General features: G+C 35.3%; 1 protein-coding gene across 4 annotated transcripts in view; it reads right to left on the bottom strand.

Annotated features, from left to right (window-relative positions):
• The window catches only part of RBM27 (RNA binding motif protein 27), a 63,726-nt gene that overhangs the window by 26,863 nt on the left and 23,223 nt on the right, over window positions 1-13,640 (bottom strand). For 2 of the 4 annotated variants that reach the window (XM_045551125.1, XM_045551126.1), the window contains exons 7-9: window positions 13,183-13,470; window positions 10,306-10,440; window positions 2,179-2,343 (exon numbers count right to left, since the gene is read on the bottom strand). In XM_045551125.1, the coding sequence (XP_045407081.1) occupies window positions 2,179-2,343; window positions 10,306-10,440; window positions 13,183-13,470 (588 nt within the window). The remainder of the gene's footprint in view (window positions 1-2,178; window positions 2,344-10,305; window positions 10,441-13,182; window positions 13,471-13,640) is intronic. The other 2 variants (XM_045551128.1, XM_045551127.1) reach the window with 1 other exon arrangement.

The following is a 13,640-nucleotide window of genomic DNA, read 5'->3' as shown; positions in this document are numbered from 1 at the left end:
CTCATCAATGCACTTTTATCACATTTCCTGTGTTTTCTCTCCAAATAAAAACTTAATTTTTAAAATTCTAATGCTAAATAACTATTTCGTTAGTGTTTAAAAAAATTCTGAAAGCATTTCTCTCCAAACAGTATACAGCCTCTTCATCCCACATAAAATGAAAGGGTTAAGATTGACTGAAGACACTGATTTTTCATAACAGTGATTCAGAAGTCCTTCCATCTGTTTATTTTTCTTAATGGAAAAATTCTTTATGGAGTTAATATTAAGTTTCAGCTAAAAGATAAGGTACATTCAGATCTTTATTACTGGTCAGTCACATCTGTGATTCAGAGTGTAAGCTCAGAAAATTATCCACATTTATGGGACCTTCTGGGCCACTACAGACATTTAACTCTGCTGGCTAAGTAAGCACAACTAGGATTCAGAGAAGTCCTCAATCCAGCAAATTTCTCAGCCTCTTAGATTAAACCTCTCCCCAGAATACTGTACTTCCTCTAACGTTAATGAGTGAACAGTCCTCTTGCACAAAACATCAACAGGCCACCACAAAGCTAAAACAATAAAACGCTATTAAAAGCACAGGCGATTCTGGGATATTTGGTATCAGAACCAGAATTGCTGATCAGCATTCTCTGGTCCTCCCCAAACCCTCATTTTTCCCCTTTCTTCTTGTTTTTGAAAATAGCTCATGGAATTGTATTAATATATTAAAAACTGTTTCCCTGTAATAAAATGTTAAATGATGTTGAATATTAAACACCAGGGCTATTTGTGCTGCTCTCCTCAGAGGAGGATGGCTCAGGAAATACAAGAAACTATTATCACAATGATGTTCCTAATATAGATTTTTTTTTTTTAAGAGACAGAGTCTCATTACGTTGCCCAGGCTAGTCTCGAACTCCTGGGCTCAAGCAACCCTGCCACTTAAGCCTCCCGAGTAGCTGGGACTAGAGGCCCACATCACCACATCTGGCTTCTATTATAGATTTTTGTATTTTCATTCCCAAGGCTCGCGCTGTCTCAAAGTTGCTTGATGATGATTAATAAAACCAAATAAAGTCTTTCACCTCAATGGTTATAAGGCTATGCTTACAGTTTTCTGCCAAAAAGTGTTTTTTGGCTTCCTAATTATTTCAGCTTTTGTTCCAACACCCCTCTTTATAATACTTATTTAAGACAACCAGAGACAGTATTTAATCATGAGCATACCCTCCTGATGAAAACATGCACTGTAATGATATGCCTACCTTAAAAGCAAATCTAATATACTTATTAAATTTAAATGTGTTTAAGGCTGATATGATTGGAAGTGATATATAAAATAACAGCTTCCAGGCTTATTAATGTCACCTCTAAAATTTATATGTAGTATAAAATACAAAATAAATGCTGCTTCATTTTTTAAAAAAATTATCAGCAAATTATGACAAAAAAAGTTTTCAATTACCACTTGGTACTCTTCACAGAAAATCTCCAACTGTTTAGGCTGCAGAAAGTTTTAAAGAAGTTACATAATTAAATGACCTTATTCTATAATTTCTGGAAATACAGAGAACTCCAATCAACTTAAAAATCCTTTAGTTAATTATGATGAACTGAAATCTAAAGGCAAAGTGAGAAATATTAAAAAAAAAATTCATGTGACATCCACAGAACAACTCCACAATCTTTGAAATACACATGTCAACAGGAGGAGAGTTTTCAAGAATCACTACATCATATAATAACTAGTCCATACAACAAGGGGCAGAGGGTGAAAAGGACATGTTCATCCATGATCAGCAAGAAACCAGATGTTTGTTTTTGTTTTATTTTAAAGAAAAATTAACCTAGTTTTACTTGTAATGCATAATTAATTAATTAGAAAATATTCAACTAGATATTACTTTCCTATCTACCTGATTAGAAACTAACTCAAGGAACTAGCATGACTTTGTTACTGAGGCACTGAGAGTAAATATAGAAGACACCAGAGATGACAGACACACAGGAGGCCTAATCATCTAGCAGCCACTAGGGACAAACCAAAGAAGCAGAGGAACAGAAAAATAAAACTACCTAAGAGCTTTAGGGAATCTGTGACAGCAGATCAGGATGCCAGGTCACCCCTTAGGCTGGGCCAGCTTAAGGTACAAAAGATCAGTGAGGTGGGTGGCCATTTGTAGCAAAGCTTACCTGGGACCAGAGGGGTGGGGCTGGAGACTGAGGTATGGTACCCAATGGAGGATCCCATGAGGTTGCGAGGTGGCACCAAACGAGCTGCCAACAGAGGAGGCGGTGTCCCCAACTGAAGTCGCTCAGATGCAGCAGCACCATGTTCACGAGAGTACATGGGCTGTCCTACAGAGGAAAGAATAGGAGGCCAGCTGGGAATGAGAGTCACAAGCTTCTCTTAGGTAATGATGTACTTCCAGAGACTTTGAGCCAAAAACAGAATTTATATCAACAGAAAAAGTAGTTGAGAAAGATGTTGCTACAATTCTAACTCAAGAAAGAATAGACATGCAACTGGTGAGGATGCATTTAGGTGCAAAGAAAGAGTAAGAATTAGGTTGTATGTATAGTCTCCATCTTTTATGATCTTAAATGGAAAAAACTATGTGCCAATTTTATTCAAAGTTGAACATTCAGTCACATCAAGTTATTAGGCAAAGGAGCCTTGAGAATTCATAGAGAATTTTGTATCCAATGAGATATGCAGGTGTGAAGGTGGTCATATCCATTGAAAAACCCACCTTCCCAACCCTGCATAATTTCAGGTTTACATATACTCCTACATCTGGCGCAGAAAAAATAATGATAAAAGCATTAAAAACAAACAAGCCACCATAAGCATACCCTCACAGAGAATAAGAAATATTCAAAAAAAAAAATTAAACAAGATAGTGAAAATTTGTTATCCCTATGAGCAGATGGATAACAAGTACAGAGAAAGGAAAAAAGGACAAAAACCCAGATCAATAGACCAGCACTGGACACATAAAATTATCCCAGATATAAAGAACCACATTTTGAAAGAAAGCAAATCTAGGGTTTATCTATATATGCGGATGTAAGAATGTAGACACAATGAAGTCAAATTCTGAAGTACAGAATTTTAAAAAGACAAAGTATCAAAGAGAAAAACCTCCCTTTGGTTGTCCATTTAATAGTATCTTTTTACTGACAACCTCACTTGAGACATAATTAAAAGACTTAGTTAATATTTTATATTCAAAGTCACACATTCACTATGAGATACAAGACAAAATAAAGTGAATTTAGAATTTTATTTACATCTACTAAAATGTCCTTAAAAGTTATAAAATTTCTCAAGATTTTAAACAGACTTTAATAGGACAGGCTACAAAGCAACCACCTGATTTTGTATTAAATGTTGAGGGAAAATAGATATGCTAAACTTTACTACCTTTCTCTTTTTACATATGGGGCAAAGGAAGAGGTGACATCATACTGTATAGCAGACCACGTAACTGTGCAATTAGCACCAACCCTTTTAAAATCTACATTTAAAAGGATCAATCATTACATTGCAAAAACAATTTCACATATCCTCAGTGATCTGAAAATAGCTGTAAGCATGACCTACTGCACAGAATTACTTATGACGAGCGACCTATGAGCAGAATTAAGTAACGTACAAGAGAAAAATGGGAAGGACATACAATCTCAGTCCATATGATTACTTTAAATTTATGATACAGCACTCAATGTACCAAATGTATCTAATTAATAACTGTCCCAAAGTAAGCTGGAAACTAAAAAGCTAGTTTGCTCAATGTCTACATTGATACAAACCAATGACAAAGAACATGCAATTCAAACACTCCAGAAAGATGACTGTTTATTCAAGTGAAGCCAAATTTTCTTACAAATGACACCTACTGAAGTCTCTAAATACTACTTCTAAAAGAAATAGTGTTGTTTAAACAAAGGGCTGATTCTAGAACAGGGCAAAAAATTTATGAGCTTGGTACACCTTGGTATACCTTGTCCTTTCAGAAGCTATCAAAGACTGGCACCTCAAAAATAAAGAAAAAACCATCAGGAGCCAATAGGAAGAAACGTCCACTGATCAAAGATGAAACAATCTGAACACCAAAGACTGTAATGGCCAGGTGTGATGGCTCATGCTCATAATTGCAGCACTTTGGGAGGCTGAGGCAGGAGGTCCACTTGAGGTTAGGAGTTCAAGACCAGTCTGGGCAACATAGCAAGACCTCATCTCTTGGAAAAAATGACTATAATGGAGTGAAATGTATCAAACATGTTAAAAATTCATGAGTTCATAACGATACTTAAAAAAAATTACAGTGGTCCCCTTTGTAAAATATTAGGGATCCAATTCTTTCTAAAAACTGATAAATGAAAGGAAATAAACATCTATCTTGCCTTTTCTGTAAAAACTGCATTTCAGGTTAACCAAAGGGTTGTTACTGCCATTTTATGGAATGCTGGCAATAAATGCAGAAAAAATTATAGAATTAGAGTATAACATGAAACAAGAGATCCAGTCACTGACCAAAAAATGGTGGCTGAAACCACGAGCAACTTTTAAAATGGACAGATCAGGATAAAAACACTTGTACACACTGATCAATATTTATAATAGAGAAAAGAGACAACCAGACATCATAAGCATTACAATATACTGCGTAGGAAGTAAATAACCCAATCTATAAAATGTTCTTACCAAAAAAAGAAAAAAAACCAAATGTGAATCTAATTAAATACCTAGACCTAACTTCAATTTATAGGAAATACAGGGAATAGAGGAATATGTTAAATGACATACAAAGGGATGAATCTGCCAAGTCCAGAATGTGAGAAAACTCAGGACAAATGATCTGTTCCTTCAACAAATAAATGTGGAGGAAAAAAAAGAGGTAAAGGAAATTGCTATAGATTTCAAGACTTAAGGAACGTTTCAACTAAATGTATAACTCTGTTTAGATATAGCTTCAAATAAACCAGCTAGGGAAGGACCCTTCTGATACAAATGAGAAATACGAACACTATCCAGATATTTGACAATCAACAGTACATTATTATCATTTTTTGGGGGGGTGTGGTTTTGTATATGTGTATGGTTAACTCTTAACTTTTAAAGATAGGTACTTAAGTTTTCACAGAGGAAATGTTATGTTTGGGACATTTTCTAAAATAATCAAGTCAGGCATAGGTTATAGATGAAGCAAGATTAACCACATATTGATAATTTTTTTTTTTTTTTGAGACAGAGTCTCCCTCTGTGGCCTGGGCTAGAGTGCATGGCGTCAGCCTAGCTCACAGCAACCTCAAACTCCTGGGCTCAAGCAATCTTCCTGCCTCAGCCTCCCGAGTAGCTAGGACTACAGGTGTGTACCACCACATCCCAGCTAATTTTTTTTTTCTATTTTTAGTTGCTCGGCTATTTTTTTTTATTTTTAGTAGAGATGGGGTCTCATTCTTAGTTAGGCTGGTCTCGAACTTCTGAGCTCAAGCAATCTTCCCACCTCAGCCTCCCAGAGTGCTAGATTACAAGTGTGAGCTACTGCGCCTGGCCCACATATTGACAATTATTGAAGCAGGAAATGAGTACACAGAGATTCACTACACTATTTGCTCTCTTTTTGTGTATATGGTAATTTAAATTTTCCATAATAAAAAGTTGTTAAAAATCAAACAGATAACAACGGTAAAGATGAACCTCTCAGAATTTATATTCATCCAGTTCAGTTTTGGTCAGTATAAAGAATGACTGTATAATCCCTAACTGCAAACATCCCATGTTCATGTTCCATTTTAAGTTGTTCATATACCTCAAATGTCTGATGGTAACATTTTCACATTCTTAACATTAACTCTAATCAGTTGAAGACAATCTTTATTCAAACTTTCAACCACTCTTTGCAATTATCCTGATTTTGTCTTTAAGATTACTCACAGGGGAGAAAAAGAAAATCTGTAAGGTAAGTTTTAAGATAACAGTTCAAATCTAAAAGAAATAAAAAGCTACATCTTCCCAATATCGGCCATATTTCTCATGGGTCTACTCTATTAGAATACAAGGTCCCTGGTACACTTCAGAAGTTCCAGGGCCGAAACAGTGCCTGGTGCATTAGAGGAACCCAAGTCACATAACGAAGGGATAAAAGCTTAAAGTACCCAAATAACAATTAAGTATATCTTTGGATGAATAACTATATGTTGAAATAGATAATATAACAACTAATGTGATATGAATACAAGTAAAACACAAGGGGGAAAAAACTCTAGACAATATACAAGGATTCTATTAGACATTGATTCATTTTTCTGGACATCAAATCCATTATTCCATACAGAGAAATGTTATGCATTCACAAAATTAAAAGGGCAAAACTCAATGGTAGGAATATAGTGTAGTGTTTCAATAATTTTATATAGTTAATAATAGGAAAAGTATTTTCTGAAAGATAATTTATTTGAATTCATATGAAGATTAAACAAATACCTTCAACCTAAGAATCAGTCTCTAAAATCTAGAATTTATATACTATTACATTTTCACACATCCAGTACAACAAGCTTAGCAGTTATAAAATATTTCTACTATGTCTTCTTCAAAGAAACAGACCAAATTCAAGGCAGAAAAGACAGTATGTCTCACTTAATGACGGTCTTTTGAAAGCCAAAGAATATACATTGAATTGGTGACTTCAAATCTGGGTAAAATGTTCAAGTACTTCAGAGGAAAAACTGATTTTAATGGGTGTATGATACTGCTGTCTTTCCATAAAACTCTAAAAAACACCTCAATATTTAAGTCATTTTCATAGCATCTATGACATTTTAACTTAACAAAAACAACAAAATTTCAGAGAGTTTTTACTAAATTATAACCATTTGATGTTAACTTTTAAATACATTATCATGAACCATGTATGTCCCATCCCGTTTTATAATAGGGCAATCCTTTTTCTTCTTTTAACATTTAATTGTCCTCTTCCAAAACAAGTAATAACTGCAGACTAAATGAACGCTTTATTTTTGACAGAATTAGTTCCTTTTGTTTCTGAGGCACTCTATTCACTTAGCTATATTAGCAAAATACACTGTAATTGGTTTTTGTGGTTTTTTTTTTTTTTCTAACATTTCTTTCTCACTATTAGACACTTAGGAGATGAATCATTTCTTATTTATCTTGTATATCCCCAGTACCCAGCATTGGGCAGACTCGAACTCCTACCTTCAAAAATCCAGATTTCATTTTTCGGTGTTTATTCTGGATCCCTATTATACTCGTTTTGGCAGCACATATACTCTGGGTCCCTACAGACATAATTTTCACAACCAAATACCACTTGATATGCTGTTTTAAACTACATGTATTTTCTGTGCTGTGAATTTTAATAGCAATAAAATATCCATAATTTTGGGATAGTTCAATTTCTCTATTGCATTGCAAACATGCATATAGCTTTTTACTTCATTTGAACTGAAGCAAGTTCTAATTTATTCGAAATTACCATTTATAGTACAGGTTGAGTATCCCTTACCCAAAATGCTCAGGACCAGATGTGTTTCAGCTTTCAGATTTTTTTTAGATTTTGGAATATATGCATTACACTTGCTGGCTGAACATCACAAATCCAAAACCCCAAATCTAAAATGTTCCAATGAGCATCTCCTTTAAGCATCATGTTGGTGCTCAAAAAGTTTAGAATATTGGAGCATTTGGGGTTTGGCATGCTCAACCTGTATCTAGAAAAGTAAATCCAAACAATTTGAAGGATTCAACATATCTGTCTCAAAGACAATAATTTTTTAAAAAACTATTTTAAAATCAACTGAATAGAAAGATTTTAAAAAGTTATGACTGGCCGGGCATGGTGGTTCATGCCTATAATCCTAGCACTCTGGGAGGCCGAAGTGGGAGGATTGCTTGAGCTCAGGAGTTTGAGACCAGCCTGAGCAACAGAATGAGACCCCATCTCTACTAAAAATAGAAAAACTAGCTGGGCGTCATGGTGTACACCTGAAGTCCCAGCTACCCTGGGGGCTGGGGCAGGAGGATCGCTTGACCTCAGGAGTTTGAGGTTGCAGTGATTTACAATGACGCCATGGCACTCTAGCCTGGGCAACAGAGCGAGACTCCGTCCAAAAAACAAAACAAAACAGAACAAAAAAACAACCAACAGCAGACCTACATGTACGTATATGTCATATATGTCATTATGTAACACATGCTTTTTGGTTCTGTAGGAGCTTAGAACAGAGCAATAACGTTTTCCAAGTATTTAGAAGATTTGGGCCTTCAAAGACTAGGAGACAGAGCACACTGTAGGAGTGAAAAAGGTTGAGTCATTAATAGGAGCACAGAGAGAATATAATTGGCCTGATCAGAGAAGGTGCATGTTTGGGAACAGTGAAAAAAAGATTACGAAGAAGGGGGAGGCAGATTACAGAAAGAGTTAGAAGCCCCATAGAGAGGTTCACTGATGGTTCACAAGGAAAATGGTGGCCACTGAGGAGTTCTCATGAGGAACTGTCATGGTTGGTTTTCTCGGGAAAATTAGCATAGCAGCATTATATGGTATGACTTGGGGGAGTGAAAAATAAAACGTAACGGTGTCAAGAAGGTTGTAGCAATAATCCAAATACCACGTGATTCTAGTGTGGATGAGAGCCGAGGACACAGAAGAAATAGAAAGGGATACTTCAAAGAAAGAGAGAAGGGATTTTTAATTAACTCAATTTAAAAAAGCAAAGCAATGAGTCAGTCCTGTGAAGGTTTCAATTCTAGACGACTAGGTAGGTGTTATTTCCATTCACACAGAGAGGGTTGGTGGAAGGTAGAAATTTAAGTAGAAGATAAAAGGTTTGATTTCAGAGTGGTTGAAATTTGAATAGACAGTCATAACTATATTAGTATAACGAATCCTTATAGCCTACTAGTGCCAGACAATTTTTAGATGCTTTATATGTATTAATTCATTTATTCCTCTAAACAATCTTAATGAGATAGATAATACTATTACTCTCATTTTAAAGAAGAAGAAATTGAGATACAGAGAGATTAAATAACTTGCCCAAGGTCACAAGATAGTAAGTGATGAAACCAGGATTTGAACCTGGACTCAACTAGTTTGCTGAATAGCCTCTCATAACATGAAAGAGATGAAGACACGTTTAGGAGGCACAATAAACTTAAACAATTATGTAAAAAATGAACATATCCATAAAGTTACCTGGCTCTGTACAGACAAACTTCATAATTTGACATTTTTAATAACCAACTACCTTTTTTTATGTTTTGAAGAAAGGAACTTTTTTCCTTTTTAAAAAATTTTTTATATGAAGGGGTGGGGGGTTGTGAGGAGGGGTGCTCAGTTGCCTTGTTTGTTTTTGTTGAGACAGAGTCTCACTCTGCTGCCCTGGGTAGAGTGCAGTGACATCACTATAGCTTACTGCAACCTCTTGACACCTGGGCTCAAGCCATACTTCTACCTCAGCCTCCTAGGTACCTCGTACTAAAGGCATGAACCGCAACACCCAGCTGGGTTTTTTTTTTTTTCCTTTCTTTTTGGTAGACACGGGATCTCACTCTTGCTCAGGCTAGTCTCGAACTCCTGAGCTCAAGGGATCCTCCTGCCTTGGCCTCCCAGAGTGCTAGGATTATATAGGCGTGAACCACAGCACCCGGCCACCACGCCCGGCCAGAAAGGAACTTTTAAAAAAGCTTTAAGTAAACTAAACAACAAAAACACCTAAGAAATAAAAGTGAACTAGGATTCAATTAAAGTGCATCATCACAATTAAACATGAATGTAACAAATAGCTAAACCACTAAATAGTACAATTTAAATGATGCTCTCTACCAATCTCAAGTGTGTGTGGAAAATTTATATAAAATAAAAAAAAATAAATAAATGATGCTCTCTATCTCGACTTCAGCATGCAAGTTGTTACTAGGCATATTTTACCCAACTTTTTGTGCACTTCTTAGATCAGTCTAATGTTTCAAAAATTCAATCAGAGAAACAATTTTTTAACAGAAATTATACATGCATTTCCTTTAGAGAAGACTCAGTGTTGCTACTCTATAGCATAAAAGACTTCTCCAAAACAGAAAGGCTTCTCTTTCTCTCCCTGATCACACAAAGTTAACATATGGCTATATAACATAACCACACAGCAAAGTGCATTGTGAATACAAATATAAGTTTTATAGTTAGAGTCCACAGAACAGAAATTATTTACATTTTTTAAAAGGGTAACACTGATAAAGTTGGGCTTTTCTCTATTTTATCAATTTCAAGTCAAGTATCATTTACTTACGTTCTGACACTGTATAAAGGAGGTTCTGGGGTAAAGGAGGAGGTAGTCTTGCTCCCACTGGTGCAAGATTGGGCACCGCACTTGTCCCAGGCTGGTCACGGCTGTTTATCAAGCTTGACTGTGTTATGGGTGGTCCTATAGATAACAGAAAGTGAAAGGGACAGCATTAATGTTGCCTAATAAAAATATCTACTATACTAGTACTAATTTGGATATTCATACTTAAATTACCTACTTCGGCTTTAAACAGAATTAAGGAATTTTGAAGGAGAGTAGGAGGAGGGGGGCAAAAACCTACCTAATGGGTACAGTGAACACTATTTGGAATGATGGGCACATTAGCAGCTCCAACTCAAGCATTATAAAAGCTATCCATGTAACAAAAACATTTGTACCCCCTTAATGTTTTGAAATTTAAAAAATAAAAACAAAACAGAGTTTTGTTAATAGTGGAAATATTATTTTTATTAATGTAAGAATAAAAGATTCTAATCTGAAAATGTATCCAAATAAAATTTTTAAAATGTTAAAAAAAGGAATTTTATATATGCAGACTTAAGCACTGTGAGTTGTACCATTAATTAAATGGACATTCTCAGTTCTAAAACAGACAAAACTAATCTAGGGTGAGAAAAGCAGAACTGGCTGCCTCTACGGGTAGAGGGGAAGAATGACTGGGATAGGGCTTGAAACTTTCTGGAGGATGGTAAATTTCTATAGAACTCTTAAGTTAATGATAAGCATGCTTAAGTGTACTGATGTCTGCAACATACTGTGAAAAGTATCAAAAATTAAAATGGAGACATGGAAAGATATGTGATAACGCAAATATAATAAAATGCTAACTGTAGAACCTAGATGGTGAGTATATGAGTACAATTCCTTCAACTTTTCTGTTTGCTTGAAATTTTTCATAGCAAACTGTTGGGGAAATGGAATTATTGGATTTAACATTTAAACAGATATGTTCCTACATTGAGATAACATCTTTTATTGTTAGAATTTTGATATATAACGATGCTTCTTTATCTGGAGAATAAAATATCAGCTTGAGCTTCACAATTACATTGTTCACGTGGTAATACTAAACATTCACAAACATTAAGTTAAAAAAATATATTTCTATTGACCAAAACTATGCATTATGTTCAATAGGGCATAATAAAATGTAGATCTATAGAGTACTTTACTGCAGGGAAGCCAGATGATGGATACATGGGATCATGCTAAACTATTTTTATAAGATCTTGTGATTCGATAATTATTTCAAAATAAAATGTAAAAAAAAAAGAAATTGATAAAAAGTACTGCTTAAGGAGTTTGAGGTTGCTGTGAACTAGGCTGATGCCACGGCACTATAGCCTGGGCAACAGAAGGAGACTCTGTCTCAAAAAAAAAAAAAAGTACTGCTTAAATAAACTGAATGGCAATAAATTTTTTAACACATTCACTGCCACACTAGAAAAAATTTTTTTTTCTTTGGGCCCTAGTATTTTATTATGAGAACAGAATAAAAACTTTGAAAATAAAATGATCTTTTCTAATTTAATGAAATTTGTTATTTTTTATTATTTTCTGTGAGTTATATGCAACTTGAAAAATAGTTTATACAGCTCCCAAGGTGAAGAGACATGTGAGTTACATATGCTTCACAAGGCCCCGGACTCAAAACTAGCGTGAGTTAAATAGAACTCACATGGCAGTTAATGTATTCAATAATAATTTGCCATCTTTTAATAATGTTATGTCTTCAAGTAGATATTTTTTATAATTTTTGCATACATGTAAATAATTCATTCCATATTTTTTTTCAGTTACATTTTAAAAATTTAGTCTTACTTCTGTTTCTGCCATATTAGCAACTATTACTGTTTTATACATGACCATTTCTAAACATTCCTCACTCTTGATTTTAGTAGGTATGATAATAGCATATTGATTATTATTTTTAAAACAAACAAAAACAGTCCTTATCAGTAACGAGATCCACACTGAAGCACATACTAGTAAAATGACATTCGGAATTTATTCCAGCAGAAAACAAATCAACCCAAAAAAGTGCATGGCGGGGGAAAACAAAGTAAATGAGACAAAAACAACTACTGAAGCTGTTTGATGTACACTGAGGGTGGATGATGTACATGCAGCACATATACTATTCTTCTACCTCTAAAAATTTCCTTAATAAAAACTTTTAAAGTAATATTTCAGTGTTCCTTAAGAGATTGTCTTCAAAGATTGGGAAACTTCATAAAACTACTGACATGTTCTTTGACATCTTAAAAACTGGCTTTCTTTTTTTTTGTTTTTTAAGAGACAGGGTCTTGCTCTATTGCCTGGGCTAGAGTGCAGTGTCGCAATCACAGCTTATTGCAACCTCAGGCTCCTGGGCACAAGCAACCTCCTGGCTCAGCTTCCCAAGTAGCTAGGACTACAGGCATGCACCATCATACTCAGCTAATTTTAAAAGTTTTTTTGTAAAGATGGGGATCTTACTATGCTGCCCAGGCTGGTCTTGAACACCTGGCGTCAAGAGATTGTGGCCTTCCAAAGTTCCAGGATTACATGCATGAGCCACCACACCCAGCCAAAAACTATCATTCTTAAGATGCTATCAAATAGCAAGATTTTGACAACAGGTCAGTATAGCTTAGGCCACTATAGATAAAATTTACACTGAGAGTAGTAGAAATAAAACCATGTAATAATGGATGGAAAAAAAGAAAGAACAGCATCTTAATTATGAGAATATATTCCAGATTCTATTATTATTTTTCAAACACTTTAAACAGAGTGTCAAGTTAGCTAAAAGAGATGAGGTTCTTCTAAATAGAATTCTCCACTAAAGAATGAAAAATTCAACCAACATGTACTTACTTGGTATGGGAAGCACAACAGAAGGTGGAGGTTGACCATGTCCTTGGGGAACAGGAAGTCTCATACTATGGCCAGGACCTGGGCCTGGGCCTGGGCCAGGACCTGGGCCAGGACCCGGGCCTGGGCCTGGCATTGGAGGCATTAACATTCCAGGAGGTGGTGGAGGAGGAAGCCCAGGCGGAGGGGGTGGGAAAGGAATCATACTTGGCAGAGCAACTTCATCAACAACCAGGGGATCATTTCCATGATCAAATTGACAAAGGTCTCCAAGTACACAAAATCCTCTTTCTGTAAGAATAAAAAGAGAATCTTGTTACAATCTACTTGAGAGTTCAGAAAACAAATAAAACATTTCCCTAAAAAAACCCACCAATCTGATTTCCAAAGCGGTTTCCTCTAAGGAGTCTAAAGCCTTCTTAGTGTTATTCTGTTAATCATCATTATCTCTCTGAGGTAGA

This window comes from Lemur catta, chromosome 5 (assembly GCF_020740605.2).
Source record: "Lemur catta isolate mLemCat1 chromosome 5, mLemCat1.pri, whole genome shotgun sequence".
NCBI lineage: Eukaryota > Metazoa > Chordata > Mammalia > Primates > Lemuridae > Lemur > Lemur catta.
The sequence above is the reverse complement of the archived record's forward strand: the minus strand, read 5'-3'. Positions and strand labels throughout refer to the sequence as shown.